Source organism: Aulonocara stuartgranti (assembly GCF_965226115.1).
Source record: "Aulonocara stuartgranti genome assembly, chromosome: 14".
NCBI classification, from domain to species: domain Eukaryota; kingdom Metazoa; phylum Chordata; class Actinopteri; order Cichliformes; family Cichlidae; genus Aulonocara; species Aulonocara stuartgranti.
This window is the reverse complement of record NC_138950.1, coordinates 33696362-33717171: the sequence shown is the minus strand read 5'-3', so window position 1 is coordinate 33717171 and position 20810 is coordinate 33696362. Positions and strand designations below refer to the sequence as shown.

The following is a 20810-nucleotide window of genomic DNA, read 5'->3' as shown; positions in this document are numbered from 1 at the left end:
CTTCTTATTCTTGCCCTTGTTACACTCCCTTGTTCTCTTGCTTTCCTGCCCCACTATGTCTCTCACACACTCACACAGACGGTCTTAGATTGTGAAATAGGACAAAGGCAATTTGCAGATATTTTTCCCAGAGACACAGCAGTGCACCCTCTTTGACTTCCTGGTTGATAATAAATGAACGGTCGAATGTGTGGCTGTGGGTTGGCTGTACATCAATAATTCATGTGGGTGTTTATGTCGGAAATGCGATTTTGAACGCTTCAACAAGTCTGCATCCGTGTCAGAGTGTCTGGAGGTAAGGAAGACACACAGAAACAGAGATGTGCACAAAGGCTCCTCAATCACACTTTTGCTCTTCTTCTCATAGCATTATTTAAATGTGTTGCGTTCTGAAAAGATGACCTTCGTACGCTTACAATGATAGTAACGCGTATTAGCAACTCCTCCACTAGGAATGTCTATAGTAATATAATAATACAGTTTCTTTTCTTTTTTTGGTAATTGATCACCAGAAAAGAGCCCTTTAATGTTAATGCATGGAATGGGCACTGGGGCCTGACTACAACAGCCTAAAGAGTCATATCTCAGAGACTCTGAGATATGACTCTGAGGATCTGAGCCATCCACTATTTGACCTGGATGGCTTCATTTGGATACTGAGAAGGCTTAAATTTAGATTTTACAGTGTGTGGACACAGCTGTAACCATTTGTTTACTGCCAGGCCTCAATGGCGCAAATTGGACTAACCCAAACTGGACCTGTTGGTGTTGGTAGTTTTTAATAGAATTCTTTTTTTCATAGTTGTCTGCAAGCCCTTGCTATAACTACAAGCTCAGAGGTAGCACAATTTAAGAAAGTATGATGCAGACTGGAAATGGAGAATTCTTGGCTGCTAATTCAAAGGTTGAAGGTAGGCTACATGCCTCAATTTTATGGTGGCCCTGAGAGACCAAACGCAACTTAACAAAACACCAGCAAATGCTGCACAAATACACACAAAAATGGAAGAAGTGAGACAATAACATGATGGAACAGCTGTGGAAGTGGCAGAAAACAAAACATGCAAAGGATTGAGCCACACTTTTACAGAGGAGGATTAGTCAGTGTTGTGAGGGGAAAAAAAGATGGAAGGTAATGTGTGCTGTATTCACATTATTCATATAATACTGTAGATACGTTTGCTGTTAGTCGTTTACTGCAGCTCTCAATCACTTCCTTTGTATTTTGTTAGCTTTCATGGTGCTTTTTCTACTTCTGCTGTGTTTTGTGTGCTTTTGTAGTGTTTTTCTATTTGCTGGTGTTTTCTTAAGTTGCAATGCATTTGGGCTCCCAAGGCCACTCTTCCATTTCAATTCTGTGTGGCACTTTTTAGTTTCAGTATGATTCAGAGAGTAACTAGGTCCGTGTCACTGAGGCTTTATTCCCTTGAAATTACATCATTATTATGATTGTCACTTCAAAATAGTGGACAACTTAATGTCAACTGTTTAGTGGTCACATGTCACGTCTGCAAAACCTCAATGTTCTGTGCTAATTACCCCCGACACCAGACTTTCCCATACCTATGTCTTCATGTCACCATTCCAATGCACCAAAGGTTCCACTTTCCAGGTGAGTTACCCTAAAGTCAAGTCATTTAAATAATAAGCCTGCCTAGACTTTTGAAGCCATATGACAGCACAAGTGAATTTAGGTGTGCTATGGGTCAGAGTCTTACTTTAAGTACAGTTAAATTGTGAATAAAAGATAGAAAGAGTACACTGTACACAGCCAAGCTAGCTGCTGAGGTAAGCCACAGTGGTGCTTTGAGATAAATGCTAAAATATCATGCTAATATGAGACTAACAACTGAGCTGAGCCAAGTTAGCATACAGAGCTAAGTCAGCATGCTAACTTGGACATAGTGAAAATGCAAAAAAACTAAAAACCCCAAAAACAAAAAAACCCTGATGTTTGTTATTGTATGTTTAGCATAAAGTAAATAATACAGGTAGCTATAAGCATATCTACATCCTCAAGCAAGCATAAATTTCTCATGAGAATCAAGCTGTTCAATGTTGAGGAGACATTGAAAGTGTTAATCATCCATATGGGCTTTATTTGTGCTGATGCTATGGCTAAATACCAATTACTGTGCTAGACAAAAATAATTTAAAACAAAGAAAACAAAAGAAAGCCACACTACCAAAGCATAAATCTGAAACAATTCCTGACCTCTGAGGCTGAGACTGGATACTCTGTGAGTGCTTCACTGGTTGGGATTTTATAAAAGAAGGTCAAAGCAAAAGCTCAAGGCTCTGTGCCAGTAGTCTAAATATCATGTTTAGGTCCCAAGCATAAGCATTCACTAAACAGTGTTGGTGGTGCTGAATACTTATGAAGTCAAGTGTTTCAGTTTTTATGTTGGTAATAAACTTGGATCACACTGACATTTGCATTGGGTCTGCTTTGATTCACATGAGAACTTTCAGGGGAGTGGGTACTTCTCTTGATAAGAACTAAATGTCTAATCTCCCGGGATGAGGCTGAAGACCATAAAAACTCATAAATCCATAAAACCAAATATTTAGTGTAGCTGACTTCCTGCCTTTCAGTTCACTGAAATGTATTTACAATGGTGTTAAATTGAGCATGCCAGATAAACAAAGAAGACAAACCCAGACCCTTGCCAGACACCTTGTGGGCCTATCAGGGCTGATACAGTGTCAATACATATACGTCATAAAGTCTTTACTTGTATTCCCCGTGGCCTTTGTTGGTGCTAATGTTGGTGTGATGAGTTGTCATTGCAGCTGTGAGCCTGCAGCGCTGCTGATAGCCCATGTTTGTGTGCGTGTGTTATGCTGGTGGACAGGGTTGATGATGCGGTGGAGGAAAAAAAGACACACACACACTCACATAAGAGCAAACTAAAAACTTGACATCTTTTCCCCTTCAGAGGAAAACCTTGGTGAATCATTGCTGCTGTCTGCTAGTGCTCCGTGTCAAATCACCACACGATAATGGAGGCTGATGGGTCTACAGATGCTGTCTGCGATCCCTCAGGTGGTCTGCTATGACCTTAAACCCCCACAACAATAAAAAAATATTAACAATAAATAAGGAAACAAATGGATTAAGGCTTGTTAGTTAGCTGATGGTAAAGGTTTGGGCATGGTCTGTGTTTAAACTAAGAAGCAGAATTGTGTTTACTGTGATAACCCCTGCTGTGTTTTTTTCAGAACTGTGGAGGTTTAACTAAGGATATGTGCAAAGGAGATGAGCTTCAGAGGCAACAATACACTTATTATCAGCCCTATTTTGCATTATTCTAATATTAATCAAGGCTTTCTAAAAATAGTGAGTATTTCTCCTCATTTCATCTCCATCATCCTTATTTGTTAGGAGCAACAACTACAACACTGCCCTCCATTGGTGAATCATTACAGTGCAAGAAAAAAAGACCTGAAGCTTGTGTTGGGTTCAAAAGCATTTATTCTTTCTGTACCACTACAAAGATTCAATTTTAAATTAAGCCTTACAGTGTGACAAATGCAAACCATATGTACAGTGCAGTGGTGTCATCAAGTAAACCTAACTCAAAGATTGTGTACAAAGCTACAATTACATCAGAGCTTTCACTATTTTTCAAGTGGGTTCCAGGTATACTTAAAAAACAAAACAACCCCCCCCCCCCCCCCCCCCCCCCAAACTTAGGGTTGGGTGGGCCAGAAAGAAGCCAGGTTCAGTTTCAGACAAAATATTTTCCCCACAAGAAAAGTCATCTGTCTTCCACTCATCCCCCTGCAGCAGGGTGAGTCATCAGCCCAAACCAGTGCAGTGGAGCTCAGTGTGGCGTCAGAAGAGAGGGTGGGGAGCTCCAGCAGGGAGGCGTCACCACAAAGTGAAGAAAAAAAAATCATGAATATACAGTAAAATCATAGAATATATGAGCAAATACTCTGATTTACTTGTATTGAGGATATCTGAGTTTGACATGAACAGAATTCACCACTTGGAAGTTCTTCCAACATATAACATGTAAAATGACATCTGAATCTCAGCTTGTAGTTTTAAATAAAAGCAGATATACATTTAAATATGTGGCCTAATGTGGTGTCTGTGTGTGGGTTCATGCTGCCGCTGGGCACTCACTCATAGCCGTGACACCCTCTAAGTGGTCTGAGAGCAAAATCTAAAACATTTCACACTCAGACTTCTTTGACAGTTCCCAGTCCCTTACTCATATCATGAATAATGGTGGCTTGGGTAGTTGATGTTGGGCTGTTTAAGGCTCCTCTGATAGTAAGACGTCAGAGGACATCCTGATCTTCTCTCATGGTGATGTTTCTTCTCTTTTGGAATGGGGGAGGTTCAGCCTGAATCATCCCCGCTGTTCTCGGTTCCTGGCTTCGCGCTCTCCTCCGGTCCCTCCGCCGGTCCCTCCGCCGTGCCGCTGTCGGACTCCTCTTCTATGGTGAGGCGCGTGTCCGCGGAGGAGCACAGGGAACTGATGCTGCTCTGCTCCGTGCACAGCACGCACGCCAGCGCGCTTTCATAATGAAGATTCCCAAAGTGGCCGCCGTGGTTGTTGTAGAAAGGCAGGGACACCTGCATCGAGCGCAGTCCCGAGGCCGCAGCGGGGCAGCTCAGGCTGTGCTTCTTTGGCAGTGCACCCCACTCCCGCTGTTCCTCCTCGTGCACCAGGCGCGTGAATATGTTCACCCTTCTTTTCTCCCTCCTCTTGGAGCGGAAGTAGCCTAGCATTATAGCACAGAGGAAGACTCCGTAGAAAGACATGACTATCAGTATGTAGAGGTACGCGTTCCCGTCGCTTTTGTCTTCTCCGGTGCTCTGCGCGTGCAGGACGAGGCGTTTTGGTGAAGCTGTGGAGTTTTCCGAGTGCTCCATTTTTAAGTGCAACTTTTGTATAGGGGACCTAAAAAAAAAAAGATTTCCATCCATAAATATAAGACTTTCTGTACACTTGACGCACGCCATACGCGCGTGTTTTACGCACAAGACAAAGTTTCTAAAGAGTGCCCCCCCCCCCCCCCCCCCATAAATAGTTTTTAAAATTTTACAATTAAAATATCTTTCACGAGTTTATCTCCATCTTTAACATATGTAACTGTTAAAAAAAATTCTATCCTTTTCTCTCTTTTATTTTTTTTAACTCCAGTGTCCTGGGGCAAGAGGCGAGGTACCGATACAGGTCGCCAGTCTGAACCGGGGCCAACACTGAGAGACTGATAATCAATCACAGCTATAGGCGATTTAGAAAACGCTAATTGCTACCCTCTTCTATTCATGCACTGATTGCTTAAAAATATAGTTTTAAGGGTTTTTTGTTTGTTTGCTTTCAACATTTTGCTCATTTACTATATTTTAATTAAGGTTTTTGTGCATTTCCCTAAAGTTGAGCAAAAGTTACCAGCAGTCAAAAACAGATTTAGTCTCAAACTAAACATTAAGAAAAGTGTCAGGATTTGTAAACTCACCAAACTGAAGAGCGGTGTCTCATGTGGACCTTTTTACCACTTGTGTCTTCTTGCAGCTCTTCTGGAGTTTGGCAGAACTACTAAAAGTTAGAAGTTATTTATACCCTTTCCCTGGAGCGTCATCGTGAGTCACATGACGGGGACTGATTGTAAGATGAGCCCTCTGTATATGGAACCCTTGAGGGAGAATCTTGTGTTTAAAAAAAATGAAGTAAAGTACATCTCTGAATATTCTTCACACCTCTGGAGGATTCTTATGAAACTACCACATGCTCATGAGTACTTTAGATCTTATGAAGAATTACATCACATCTCCAGAGTCCAGGAGAAAGTGGCCCCTGGGAGGGCGTAATGGAAAAATACTTATAGACTGCAACTGTTTAGAAGCAGCTGATGAAAAGTGAATTAATCCTGGAGTCACTGCTCACACTCTCTGCTGTCAAAGTCTATTAGAGTCTATATCTTATCGGACCACTCTATTTTTCCATCAATCTTCTGGACCATTCCGAGGCAAAAACTGTTTTCCATTTCCTTGCAAATGAGCCTGAGGTCTATGGATAAAATTTTAAAGATGTGTTTGAATAATGTAGGGACTTCATTTCCAACACATCTGTGCTGACAAATATTCTGAGAACTCTAGTCTGACAGTGGTCTTTTGAATCTCCAGCAGAAGTATCAGTGTAACAATAAAATAATCAAAAAATCCATCCCAAATAAAAGTTTATCAGTGCTGTTAGCATGACAGTCTTACAATCAGAAGTATTTTAGTGTCCTAGCTGTTAAAGGAGCCACTAACTGATTTCAATCTAGTGGTTCACCTCATGGAACTCATGGAAGTTCTGCTGCAGACTTTGTTCTGTTCTTCTGTTGTTGTTCTAGCATAATTTCCACCTGTTGGACCTGGTTTAAAATGAGATAATCAGAGAGGCTGAGAAGGAAAACCATTTTAGCCGATGATAGAGGGTTGAAATGTAAATGCACTTCAGAAGACCAACACATTTTCTGTCTGTTGTTTTAGATATCAAATGTTCTCTTCAAAATCCAGGAGTAACCTTAAACATATATGTAAATAAATAAATAAAAAGTTAATACTCAAGTGCAGTAACAGTTTTTATGTAGCAGAAGAAGACTATAAGTATAAAATATCAGTGTATTAGCAAAGCACTATTTTTACACCTTCAGCAGTTATTGCAGTATGCAGCAATAGAGCTGTTAGTTTGGAGTTTTGTATCTGATCATTTTGATAGTGTAACTCTAATACTGACTGGCTCTTTGGTCTCTTCTTTGGTCTCCACCAGCCACTTAAAGGAAATAGCTCTACTTTATGTATCATGTATGAAAGAGAGCCAAGAGCATTAGGTTATTATGAGTTGTTATAAGGCAGAGAAGCGCTGCAGATTCATGTGAGATTCCCAAGATATTTAAAAGCTGGGGTTGAAAATTAAAGGTTTTGATAAAATGCCAAAAATTGCAGTTTTTCAAGTGGTCACTTGAGGCCAGCTCTAAAAGCACGTTAATCTGCACAGAACGTGATGTTCAAATGGGCAACTTTATACGAGAAATAACCATGATTATGGCATGGAGCAAAGACTAGTTTTGAGTTCTACAGATATTTTAGCCATTTCATAACAACTGCTGGTAAAACACAGAACAATGGTACAGTTGAAAAACACCTTAGTTCTTCAACACAGCCTGAACTAACTTCAGCTTTCTGTAATTTATTTGAGTAATCAGCAGGAATAGTGTCAAGGCTTCTTGACAGACATCTTGATCCCAAGAGGATCCCACACTGGTTCAGTGATGCTGAGGTCCGGGCTCTGAGGAGGGCTGTACCGGCTGATAGTGTTCCACTCTGGGCTTTGGTATGCTTTTATTGCATTGGCAGTTTGGGATCATTCCCATGCTGAAGCCGTTGCCAGTCACTGAGTCACTCTTCCACTGACATCATTTCTAAAAAGATTTCAGCGCAGATTTATCACACTAAAGAGGCAGGTGCTCTCAGGCCCATTGTTAGATACTTGATGGATTTTTTCTATTGATAACATAACTTTCAGATACTTTTAACATCTTTTTTTAGACCTGTCACTTCATTTGTCCTCACTTTAACGGTTTTCTCAAACTTTTTCAGGACACACTGCACACCATGTAGCAATGTGTCAGATTTTTTTTTAGCTAACAGCTCTGGAAATTACCTTATTGGTGCAAGGTACAAGGACTGAACTGAAAATGATTGAAAAGCAGCCAATGTCCAACGAAAAAAGTTGAAAGGCCCTCAGAAAGCTGGAGAACTTTTGCTCAAGACCTTTTTTTTTTTTTTTAATAAATTCTAAGCACATCTGGCAAAACATGAAGAAATGGAGGGAGACTCTTTCGCATAGTAGAGTTCATTCTGCTTAACTCCCTTTCTGTAAAATTCTATTAAAATTACTATGTTCAAAGTAACAAAAATAAATAGGGCTCAGATAAAAGGCCTGACCCTCCAGAAAGCAAAGCTAACATAGATGTTAAAGATCATGAAGGTCCCCTTGCAGTTTTATCTTCCATGTGATGTGACTGACCTGCTGACTGTTTGTGTCATTTAATTTCAAGGGCGCCTTCATTTGTTTTAAAAACGTGGCATCCAAAGGAGATTTCACCAGACACAGCCAAGGATCAGTTTGCAAACACTCCAAAGTGACTCCTCAAAAATCCAATGACTGCTGAGCATTAATGGTTGAATTGAATTTAGTTCCAATTAATCATTAGCATTATTGAATCAGTGGAGGCTGATTTCACTCTGTAGCTGACGTTCAGGCAAAAATAAATGTCATCATTTCTCTGTTGTCTGGTGACACAGGCATCACCCCCACACCCAGTAAGGCTAATGTGCTCATTACAAAAGAATGATAGTGCTTAATACTTTCAATTTAATTAGTCAGACTTGGTGACCATAGCGGAAATAAAACGCACTTACAAGGAGACTAAAATAAATCTTTATTTACTTCATTGGAGAAGGCAAATTATGAATAAATAATTTTCATCACTAGGCTGGGCGATGTGTTACAGTGTTCAAACAGGCAAGCCAGTGAATCACAAATATTCATGTAGGTGGGCGTACAGCACATGCAGGAAGTAGTGTGGCTCACTGCCCCGTGTGCCCTTTTCACCAAATGCAATCATGGAAGACTTTGTTATATAATAATAAAAGAAGGAATAATAAAAATGACATATTCTTACACTTGCAACCTCGGTATAGAAAGACAACAACAGACAACAAAGCCCTACATAAAAGGTTTGGTCTAGTTCTCTAACGTGATTTTGGAATAAAGGTGGGAAGACACATGATGCCTCAACTAGTTCCCGTTCTAGCACACACTTTAAATTGCACCTGACAGGTTGATTATTTGGCAGGCTACTCAAGGTCCAGTGGCCCTGAGCTGCAAAATACACACAAAAACAAACACTTCACTTTAGGGAAAAGGTAGGCACAGTCTTTTAAGATTTTGAATGCTGGGTCCAAAGTCTCTCGCTAAATGTTGGTACTGTTCTTGTGTAAAATATAAACTGAGGGAATGAAAGAGGAGCCCTGAGGAGCCTAAGGGAATACTTTAACAAAGATATTCAAATGATGTACACGATATAGGCAAAGTAGAGGACCACATACACACCATGAAGCTCACAGTTTTTGTTCTGATGTTAATGCCACAGAAGGCTTAGGTTCCTGTCCTGCCTAAATGCTTCCACTCTGTAGTAATACCACTTACAGCTGATTCTGGAATATCTCGGCTGAACTCTTCAGAATGGCCCATTTTCCCACAGATGCTTGTAAAAGCAGACTGCGTGGCTAGGTGCTTGATTTTATCCAACTGTGCCAATGGGACAGAAAACATGTGAATTAAAACATGTAGAGGTGTTGCCCAAAATTATACAAGGCAACTATTCTAAGAGTAGAATAGAAAATAACCTAAAACAGCCCTACACTATCACTTCTGTTTCCATAAAGGGAAATATTGTGTTTGCACAACAGAGCCATCGCATCATCAGGTTAGCTCACGTGTATCTGGCGCATTCATCCAGTTGTGTCATTCACCAAGGCAGGTTCTCACTGCAGCAAAGGAGTGCAGCGAGTTACAAACCTGGTTTTTGATCATATAACTTCAGTTTAAACACAGCCGACACATTTGCTTCAGTGATGGAAATGTGTGAATAAGGAGGAACATCCGATCAGCCAAGATTGACAAAAAAGGCAAAAGGCTGTGAGGGTTGTGTACGTGAAGCTACACACTTGGCCATTCAAAAGACAACACGTATGACACAACTTTAAAGAGAATGACTGCAAGGTAGACAAAGTCAGACTTCCATAAATGTGCTTGTTCTCCAGCCCACACACACACACACACACACACTGATAAAGTTTTATTTAGATCCTCTCTGTAATCAACTGCCTTACTGGAGCAGATGCAATCTATTTTCATATTGCATTATGATTTATCAATACTACAATGATTACACAGTCATTTCATCTGTAATACAAGGAGTACCCACTGAAAAGTGTACTGTATCACTGTAGTGAATGTCTAAACATGCACTTTTGTTTCTTTTTCTTCAGTGTTTTAAAAGACCTATTAGTCACAATTTGGTAATTTTCTGAAACTAAAATCATTGTCGAAACATAAAAATCATCAGATCACATAACAGGATTTATCTTTGATTACCAACCTGTTTCATTGCACTCAAATGACTTTGTGCTTTTAGTTTCATAGTGTGCTGATGGGAGAGACGCCCCACGAGCGTGGGAGTCACAGTCTGACTGTGGGAGGGAGGCAAAATAAACCACTGACAGAACACTAAACAAGTTAAAGACAAGAAAAGAAAATTAACCATCTCCTGACCTGCAGGAAATTAGAAATTTGAAGTTAAAGTTTTAGAAGAAGATCAAAATGAACTGATTTTGACACATAATTCGAGACAGGTGAGTAAAAGGCACCGAGGCTACAAGCGACCTGAGCTTCTGCTGTGGCAACTCAGACAAGAGTTCAACAGACAACACCAGCTTACACATGCTCTGTTTCATAACTCACATCTGGAACAATAAAGTCCTCTGGAATAGGGTCACACACCTGGATGGAAAAAAAGGGCACAAGGGATGTTTTCTTACAAAGACCTTCTCAGCCCGTCTTTTGCAACAAATTCAAGTAAAATCTGCTTCCTCTGTAAAACTGGTTTATCTGTGTTTCTGTGAGGTCCTTGAAACCACAAGATTTAGCACAGATTTATGTTGCTGTGGCTCTTTCACTGCAGACTAAAGGATGGGAGTTGGGGGTGTGGGAGTGTTTCAGAGTTAAGTATTGTTCTGGTCTCAGGTCTGTGCTGGTCCTGGCTGTCATTTTCCACCATACATTCTCTCTATGTCATCCTGGTAATGTGTTTTCAGCTCCTTGCGTTTGAGCTTGAACGCATCAGTCACTAATCCTGTCTCAGGTGTCCACGGTTCTGGGCTCAGCCGGATCTTGCGGGGGATCTCAAAGCGTTCTAGCTGGGCTACAAAGGAAGAAGAAACATGAACTTGGTAAAACCTAGCTTGTGTCTGCAGCTCTGAGATGAAGCTTAACCCCTTCTCTGACTTTCTCACCTGCCAGTGCGGCCTCAGTAATGACCCTGAGGACGAGCTCCTCCACGGCTTTGCTGTTGCACAGCTCCTCCCATGACCCTCGGATACCGTACTGGTCAACCAGAGCCAACAGGTGCTTCTGATTGGGCACCACAAAGCCAATCACGTACGTCTCGTCACTGCAGAGCAGGAAGACGAGTCAAAGAGAAAGAAAAACAGAACAATTATTAGCTTAAACTGGTCTTCAGGATGTGGACGCTGGGCCGAATAAGGTAATGGAGCACCAGAGTGAGCAATCTTTGCAATCTTTTCGTCAGTGAGTGGCATATTTAGCCTTGTAAGGAGATGGAAAAACTACATGCTTGAGAGAGTGTGAACAGATTGCATGCTTCAAATCGCTTGACAAACAGCTGCACTGTGACCCAGAACTGAATAAATATTTCAGGCTGCAGAAACAGATCCAGGTTCTGAATCAGAAAAACAAAATGTTTTCGTGAATCTGTGGAAACACACAGAGCAGGAGGGCCTGCCACTTTTAGGGTACAAAATGAAGGTTTTTATTCCTACCGAATAATGAAAAACAGATTTGTTGTTATCTGAGCTTAATTCACTCTGCCTGTTTGTTATCTCGTGCAGGGCAGATACATGGAGCTTAATCAGAAAAATATTGCACCGCAGATCACCAGACAACCAAAACTTTAATAAATGGTCCATTCATCTTCTTCTGCTTGTCATTTGCTAGTTATTCGTCCATCACATAGCTAACACAGATATTCATGCTCACCCTTATACCTTACAACCAATTTAGAGCCTTTAGGCCACAGATGTGGGCCTGTGGGTGTCCTGTGGACTGCAGCTTCAGCAGAATGGATTTTTTTTTTTGGTACATCTGCTGTTAATGAATAAGACTGAGACATGGTAACAACTTTGGCTATTTTTTGTGTTCCCTCAAGCCATTCCTGAGCAAATTGCATCCTGCTGGGTGGGACTGCTGTCATTGGGGAGTGCCTTTGGCATGAAGGGTTTGCTTTGACAGCCTCAGTTTGTTAAGGTGGGTCGATATGTCAAAGTAACATTCATACAGATGAGGACACAATTATTACCCACCAATTAAATTTAAAGTTTTTGTCAGAATTTAGTGTTGTTGTTGTTTTTTAAACAGAGCAAAACATTTTTAATGTAACATTTCTTAGCATACCAGTTTTCTTTATAACATGTCAATTATTTCTGTTTGCACACAATAACAGACTCATTTAAGAAAAAACAAAAATGACCAATTATTATTAAATTAGTATCAATAAAGTTGTTATTATTATTATTATTAGTGCCCTGAACCCTTTTTTGAACCACAGAACAAACTAGTGCTGTGCAATGATGTGCTTAAACTTTTAATGCTAAAAGAAAAAACTTCTGCAGAAAGACAGACTGAAATATGCTAAGGAAACCTGCATACTAGAAGCACGTCCTTTGGTCAGATGAAGTGAAAGTAAAGCTCTTTGGCCACAGAGATGCTGCTTATATTTAGAGAAAGAAGGGAGAGGCGTACGAATCTGGAGGGGCTTGAGAGATTCTCCAAAGAAGAATGGGCTGGGATTGTTCAGGACACGAGTTTGACTTACTGAAAACTACAACAAAAGACTGCAGGCTATTATATAGCATAAAGAACACATAATTAACTATTAGCATCAATAATTTTGACCTTGGTAGTTTTTGTAAAATAATTTTGCTTGTAAGCACACAAAATAAAACCAGGATGTTTGGAAAGGCTGCGTAAGAAATTCCTTGTTCTTCTAACTGGAACTTGGGAAATACTCTTTTAAAAAAAGAAACTTTCATAGAGGAACTAATAATTCTGTCCTCATCTGTATCTGTGCCAGAGGGTCCTGAGAGTGGTTGTTCTTGATGATGTGAGTCGGGCTGTGAGCTGGAAAGCTGCGGCTGACTGAGGGTGTTTATAGCAGCAACTGGAGTTAATGAAAAGATGCTGTTGTTGTTAGTGTGTGTAGCTGGGAGTTGCAAAGCTTCAGCCAAGCAGTGTGTAAACAGCAACCGTGCGAGTTAATAAAAAGTTAATGCTGAAAAGCATGAAAATGTCATTAGGTCTGCCGTGGTATGTTCACAATTATAGATTATGGAAAGAAGCTAATGCGAGAGGTCTATTTTATAATTAAAAGTCAAACCAATACGACGATCTAAAAGAACAGGATCCACAGAGATAATAAAGGTTTCAGTGGATCTGTAAACTACTCTTATGAATATTTCACTGCCCCACTCCTCACACACCTGTTGGCATAGGCACAGATGTTATCGATCAGAGGGCAGTTCTTCAGCATGGCCTCCACCTTTCCCAGGGAAACGTACTCTCCTGCCTGCAGCTTCACCAAGTCTTTCTTACGATCTGGAAACACAGCAAAGGGAGCAGCCTGTAAAAAGTGTGTATGTCCATGCATATATGTGGATATATCTTAAAAAGAAAGGAGGAAGTGAGATAGAAGGATGCATTTTCTACTCAGCTGTGTGCATCTGAACAAAATGAACATCTTGCATCTGAACATCTTGATAAAAGAGGAAAGTAGGGGGCTGGGGCTGGCTCACTGAAGTAAACAGAAACGTGAAATCATACTAGGATGCGAAGTAAAATGTGATTTGTTAAAAGCTTTTCTGACACACTAAAAAATGGCAAGTGGAGATGAAAGGTTGTCTGGAACAAGACCAAGCATGAGAGTCACAACATGGGCAACAGCATGAGAATGTGAGCTTCAGACTTAGTGACGATAAAAACCAGGATAAGACCTTCTCGTTCTACACACTCCACCCACACACACACCTCCTCATGCCTCCTCACCAATGATCTTGAGACAGCCGTCTTCCTGAAACTCTCCAATGTCGCCTGTACTGAACCAACGCTGGCCGTTCTCGTCTACAAAGAAGTCCTCTTGGTTTTTCGCATCCTTCTTGTAGTATCCCATCGTTACGTTGGGCCCACCAATGAGAATCTCTCCCCTGGGATAAGGCTTGTCAGTGCTACGGTACCCACCTAAAAGCATCAGCAGATTAGAAATGAAAAAACATTTATTGGACTGAATCTGCTACATCATAACACTGCTGAGAAACAAAAACCCCCCAAAAATCAGATGGTATGTTTATTTAAAATTCTATTTTTACTCTGCAAGGAATAAACTCAACTCGATAAGTATCAAAACTTCAACAGAGTGCAATGAAAGTGAGTTATGATTCCTTACGTAAAAAGTGGAGAGACCAGTGCTGTCCTTACAAGGTTACAGAGCAATGCTCAAAGTCCCACCAGGCAGGGAAATGTGAAAGAAAGTGTTGGATCAAGTGCGTATGTGTGTAAAAGATGACCCATAAAGAAACAAAACATGCAGACTGATGTTTTTTTGAATATGAATGCAAATGACTGTGTTTATACCATCATAAAATGTGTGTGTATATGTGCGTAGTGCCTCTCCCAGTCTCACTCACCCTCCACCCAGTCTTTAAGCTTGATCTCACAGCACACCAGTGGTCCTCCCACTCTCCCAGTGCTGTAATCCCACACTAGAACAGACAACACACATAGACACACGCACATATCAGGGAGCACACTAGCATCTAGGCACAACATTTATTGCCATAGCAACACGACCTGACTTGCTCCCTCGCCATGGAAACCCCATCCCTAAGGAGTGTTCGCAACTCAGTGTTTTCCTGACTCAGATGACCACAGTGGATTTGATGGGTCTGTTGGTCTGGTCTGCCTGGGAAAGGCTGATAGGGTTTCTTACATTTCGCAAATGCTTTGGCAGTGGAACAGATAGATTAATTCATATCTGATTATTGGGACAGACATTGGCACCGTAGTTATGTGAAACATTCTTGGTCTTCATGTTTATGAGGGAATGGAGACTATCACTCTTTCTTCTGTTTTCTTTTACAAAACTCATAAAATTTCATATTCATTTCTTTTTCTCTTTCCTTTTTTTTTAAAAAACTTGATAGGGTCTCAGTGTAGCGTGACTTATTGCTAATGTTGATTTTTCCACACCACTCTGCTGAAAACAGATAATATACTCCCTTTTTTTGTTTACTGCAACCCACGCACTGTATATCTACTAATTATTTTCCTCTTATCCATTTTCCCATCCTGGCTATAAGGCCTCTGTCCCTCTTTGTGTTCTCCCCCTGTTTTTATCTCTGCTTTCAGGCTGTCGAAGTTGACGGGAATTTCATGGGGAAAAACCACAAAATAGGAGGGTGCCAGGATTTGATTGGAAAAATATGGGAAAATTGAGAAAAAACTGGTAGTAAGTATATTTTTATGTTACGTGCCTGGGCTCTATAGATGTAAATTAGCAGCTTTACTAAAGCCCAGCATGTTTACATCTTATATATATTCACATTGATATCCAGTAATATGGAATGTCCCTGTTAAATAAACAAATAAACACAACAAGCTAGCAATTTTGCCTGAAAAAATGTGATTTGTGAAATTCTAAGGATGCCTAAAATATTGGCAATATCCCATTTTTATTCTTACATATCATGATAAAATCAGCAATAAAGTGTAATACTGTACATAAACAGTGTCTGTCCCTCTGTTTGTCTGTCTTCCACTGCACACAGACTAAGCATAACGTAACAGTGGTTTGGAGTGTCGCTTCCAGCTGTTTATGAAGCGGGGGTCCTGTCTGTGACTTTATTAAATGCCCTGCAGATTTACAGGGTAACCTGCAGTAGCGCTGCCCATTTCGGTATCCATAAAGCACAATAGTAAAATGTGACCTTAAAATTATTTCTCCCTCTATGTTCACTAAAGGAGGTCTGTAGCTTTAGCTATGCTGAGATTTTTAGGTACACCTAGCAGTAGCTACTACAGTCTACTACCATTGTAGTGAGGCATTTCCCTTGTTTAGTCTAGCCTCGTTTATAAAAATAGGGTCAGCAGAATAATAGGCACAACTGTGAGTGTGTCACAATGATACCAATACACTTGGTGATCATACAGCTGAATCAAAGCATGTGTAAAACAGTTAAAAAAAACAGGACTGTACTGGACTGAATTAGTTAAACTGGTTGAAGCTAATAAACTCACAAGTGAGTGTATTTTTTTCATTTGCACAAGACAGATGGGAACTGTGATCTGACTGATTGTTGCCAAATAGGATACAGGAATTTTACACTGAATGTGTTCAGCTCACATTAAAAATACTGATGACCGGCAGTGCTAACACTCAGACTCTGAGTAGCTACACCTGTGGTATGAATATTAAAGTCCTTGGTTATTTTCAGAAAACTTGACCTCTGACCTTGACATGGGTTGAGGTCACAGAGATTTGAACTCATCTGAGATTTTTAACAGATGCACCTTTGGTATAAGCTAGAAAAATTACATCCGCTCACTCTCGATTGATCAATTTTCATATTCATCAACTTGGGTGTCCATCCCATCCGCTCACTAGGTGGGGTGATGACAATACATCATCAGCCTTTTAGGGCTGAGGGGTAAAAATTAATGACATAAAATGTTTTCGTTTTTCTAATTTGTGAGTGGTTTGAAATTTTACACATTTCAAACTAAAATAATTTCACACATTACAAATCTTACAGTAGGCATGCCTACTGTAAGATTTCCATTCATGCTCACACTCGCTAATGGTTCCAGCTCCACAGGTCTCCGTCAGGCCGTATCCTTGACCCACTGGGCAGCAGAAACACACATTCATGAAACGCTGCGTGGCTGCTGAGAGTGGCGCTCCACCTGAAAGCAACACCCGTGTCCGTCCTCCTAGCAGAGAGCGGACTTTCCTGAACACCAGTCTGGATGAACAAAGGAGGAAATACATGAAGAAATTATGACTTTTAAATATTCCTTGAGAGTCCAAGCTGCAAATGCAACAGTAATTGGTGATATAAGTCTCCATACCTGTCACACAGTGGTGTGCTGTATCCTTTGGCGAGCTGCTCCAGTTTGTAGTTGTATGCCAGAATGAAGAGTGTTCGCTGAACACAGTTCATCTCCTCGACCTTTGTCATCACGTTCTTATAGATACGGTCCATGATCTCCTGAAGTCAGGAGGCGGGACAGGGTGAAAAGAAAAAGAGCATTATTATGTAAAAGGTAACAATAAGAGCAACAGTTAAGACTGATACAGATACAGAGAAAAGACTAAAATGATGGTTAAGAAATGTAATTTTTATAGTTAATCTATAAGTGAACTTACAGCTGTGGTGATTATTAAAGGTGATTATACTGGAGTCAGAGCAATGAAGAGTAGTATGTATCTGAACTCTGGCACGAAGCAGAACTTGAGCAATGCTGGATTTTAGAGACCAGTGCAAGTTTATATGGTGCAAAAAGATCGCAATATAAATATCTAAGCCAATATTTTTTTTCTTAGAAACATTTGGTAAATAAATCAATGAGAGTTTATTAAAGTTTTTTTGAAAGCACGGAAAAGAATCCAGCCATTGTAAGTTGGAGCACACTCTGCTGGACAGACTATGCGATGACACCGGTTCTAATGTTACCCTAAGCATGTTTTTTCAGCATCAATGTGCAGAAATGTTTGACATCTAAACCAACATATACACTGATAGCAATATCCCTGTCACAGGACGACAATAGGAGTTAACCTTCATGTTGGGTGGGCTTAGACATATGGTCCCTGCTTTGGAGGTTTTTAAAAAAGACTAAACACTAATGTGTTCAAAACCCCCAAATCACATATTTAAGAAACTTTATAAAACAAAAGAAAAGATCAACACAAGCACACATGCACGTGTGCTCTTCAATTCTGGTTTCATAACTATAAGGCTCCCCAATGGATATCTAATGTGTTTCTAATTTCTATGTGACCTACAAAACTAAAAAAACAAACAAAACAAAAGCAAACCAGAAGAAGGAATCTCTCTTTGGAATAAACAAAACCATGTGGTAAACCCACTACTAACTGTGGCCCTAAACATTAGATTGTTTTTTTTATATTTATTTTTTGACATTTAGCCTTTGTTGGATAGGAAGGTAGGGGGACGACACACAGGATTGGAGCAGACTCAAACCCAGGCCCCTGCAGTGGCAGCAGCTCAACCAGGTGAGCTAAAGCAGCTCCTTCTGAGCTCCTTTGTTTAAAGTATAACAATATGCCAGATAAGCGACAAAGCAAAACATTTAGGACTTCCTTGGAACAGCTTTCACTGATACATTACAGGAGAATTATCACCAGAATGAGCATCTGTATTCATCTCTATTCTGATTAACACTAAGTTTCAGCTGAAGTACTTTCTGAGCACCAAACAACAGACAGACTTAGAAATGAGCTGGTGAACATTAAGCAGCAGAGGATGCAGATATTTTTCCACAGGAGTCCAAGAACAGACTAAAAAAAAGGAAGTATCACATTTCAATCTGCCTGGTGGCCAGAAACTTGGAGGTCCTAGTGAATGCACATGTTTCTCTGTTAATACTGGGTAACTAAGCCACTGTCAGTCATATCAGCTCAAACTATCTTCTTTCCAATGCCCAAAATGCCTTAGCCCAACATTCACAACAAATATCTTCTTTGCTAAAAATGGGCTGAAGTGGTACTAGGAACATGACGGTACAAGGAAGAGCAATGTCAATCATGGGAAGTGGTATCAATTTGTATTACCAAAGGGACTGTGGTGCAGAGAACAGAAACCCACAGATCAAGAGCACTTCATCATCTACATCAGTGTCGACAAAAGGCTGGACATGGTGAAATGGGGAAAGGGCACAAACAAACCCCCCTCCCACCAAAAAAACAATAAAAACCAGCTGGTCCTGTTGGGTTTGTGCATGTGTGTGTACGTGTGTGCATGAAGCAGTGAGAGAGGAAGTCGACACAGGATCCATGCAGCCGCCTGCTGTCATATCACAGCAAACAATTTGTATGTGTGTGCGTGTCGTGGGGATAACCACATGGGGCTTTCTCACGTTCTGTTTACAGCTGTGAATGGTTCCAGAAACTGGGGCCCTCTGGCCTTTACACTACGACCACTGGGAGATGGGGGTGGGGTGGGGGGGGGGGGGGGTGTCTCCATGTGAGTGAGAGGGAGAGAAGAGTGCATCCTGTATTGAATACAACTAGCTTGTTAGATGACATTCATTTTCAGGCGTCTTCAGTATTGGCAATGGTCACAGTCAAACAACAAGATATGGGAAAACAAAATCCTGAATGGAGGAAAAGTACCGAGACTATCACTTTATCAATGTGTCTGCAGTCTGTTGACTTTTGAACAACTGGTAGGTTAGCAAATGTAACTTTTCATCCTAATAATACAGTTAAAACAATTTACATGTAAATACAGTGTGAACTTGGGCATCAAACTGGTAAAGTTTTTAAAAAAAGGATAAGAACTTTGAGGCCACAATGTACACAGATTTGCTCATTATGGAATGTCATATTAATTTGGAGCTTTTAATGCTTTCTTTTTTTTCTGTTCTTTTTCCAGACATCTTTAATGAGGCAAAGAAAAGAAAAAAGGAATTGGCTGCATAAGTTTGAATTTCTCTTGGTTTTTCTCAAATTCTCTACACGGAATCAAAAGATTGCATAGATTGCTGTCCATGTATGATTGTAACAGGCAGTTTCTCTTTGCCAGCATAAAATTAATTTATTTCACAACACTCTTTCACTCACGCATTTCCGTCTGGGATTAATAAAGTTCTGATTCTGATTAGATGCCTTCTGGAGAGACGTTTTATGGTGAGACAAGATAAAGACTTGGCTATGTGGCCACAATGATAAGAGATATGTGGAGGGGTAAAGGGTTTTCAGTGAGAAGCTCAACTTCTGAAAAACAACCCCACACCATAATCGCCCTTCCACCAAACTTGTACACTTTACCGTTCTCCTGGCAACCACCAAAACCAGACTCGTTCATTGGATTGAGAGACCGAGAGGCATAATTCATCACTCCAGACAACAGTGGTGGCGTGCTTTACACCACTGCATCCAACTCTTTGCATTGTAATTGGTGATATAAGACTTGCAGGCAGCAGCTCAGACATTAAAACCCATTCCATGAAGCTCTCTACACACCGTTCTTGAGGTAATTAGGAAACCACATGAAGTTTGAAGGTTTGTTGCTAACATCGCTCTGTGATTTTACTTGGCCTACCACTTCATGGCTGAGTGATTCTTGATACCAGTTGCTTCCACTTTGTTATTAACCCACTGCACAAAGTGATGTTGGAGTGACATCTTTTATAAGTCATTTTTGGACCTCCAATTTTGGCCCACTGAAGGGGCTGTTTTGTAACACCAGGCATTCACAATGAAACAGGATACTTGATACTTAATGCAAATGCTCTTTTAAACTTATAAAACACACTGTTTCATAAGTTTAAGAGCAAAAGGAATTTAAACATTTTCTAAATACTCTAACCATTACTATTTTACATAGATTTCAACATATTTAATATTTCAACACATTTCAATAAATGACAGTTTTAACCTGGTTACAAACAAATGAGTTGATTAACTAAAATACTATCTATATTGGGACCGACAGACCCAATATAGACATGATCACACATCCACCAATCAGTGTTTAGCGGGAACACCTACAGCTGACTGTCGAACATTTAGTAGCAAGAAAATGTCACAACTGGACTTGTTACACAGGTGGTATCCTATCACTGTACCACGCTGGACTTGACTGAGCTCCTGAGAGCGAGCTGTTCTTTCACAAATGTTTGTAGAAGCAGTCTGCATGT

General features: G+C 40.4%; 2 protein-coding genes across 2 annotated transcripts in view; both read right to left on the bottom strand.

Moving 5' to 3' along the window:
* Positions 1-3452: 3452 nt before the first annotated feature.
* Positions 3453-5548, bottom strand: kcne4 (potassium voltage-gated channel, Isk-related family, member 4). Its single transcript, XM_082503234.1, has 2 exons — positions 5482-5548; positions 3453-4919 (listed from the first exon to the last, which is right to left on the bottom strand). The coding sequence occupies exons 1-2, from the start codon at positions 5502-5504 to the stop codon at positions 4355-4357; spliced, it is 588 nt and encodes a 195-aa protein (XP_082359360.1). The 5' UTR covers positions 5505-5548; the 3' UTR covers positions 3453-4354.
* Positions 5549-8434: 2886 nt separating this feature from the next.
* Positions 8435-20810, bottom strand: part of acsl3a (acyl-CoA synthetase long chain family member 3a) — a 49121-nt gene continuing 36745 nt past the window's right edge. Inside the window, exons 9-15 of the mRNA XM_082503487.1 lie at positions 16995-17134; positions 16716-16888; positions 14555-14629; positions 13917-14108; positions 13355-13469; positions 11093-11250; positions 8435-11001 (exon numbers count right to left, since the gene is read on the bottom strand). Coding sequence (XP_082359613.1) covers positions 10844-11001; positions 11093-11250; positions 13355-13469; positions 13917-14108; positions 14555-14629; positions 16716-16888; positions 16995-17134 — 1011 coding nt within the window. The 3' untranslated portion in view covers positions 8435-10843. The remainder of the gene's footprint in view (positions 11002-11092; positions 11251-13354; positions 13470-13916; positions 14109-14554; positions 14630-16715; positions 16889-16994; positions 17135-20810) is intronic.

What these genes read in the sequence shown, in the direction of transcription:
- kcne4 (XM_082503234.1), bottom strand. Translation starts at nt 5,504, where the DNA reads ATGAGACACCGCTCTTCAGTTTG. An exon ending in AGACACCGCTCTTCAGTTTG is followed by an intron (nt 4,920 to 5,481) that starts GTGAGTTTACAA and finishes TTTTTTTTTTAG; the next exon opens with GTCCCCTATACAAAAGTTGC.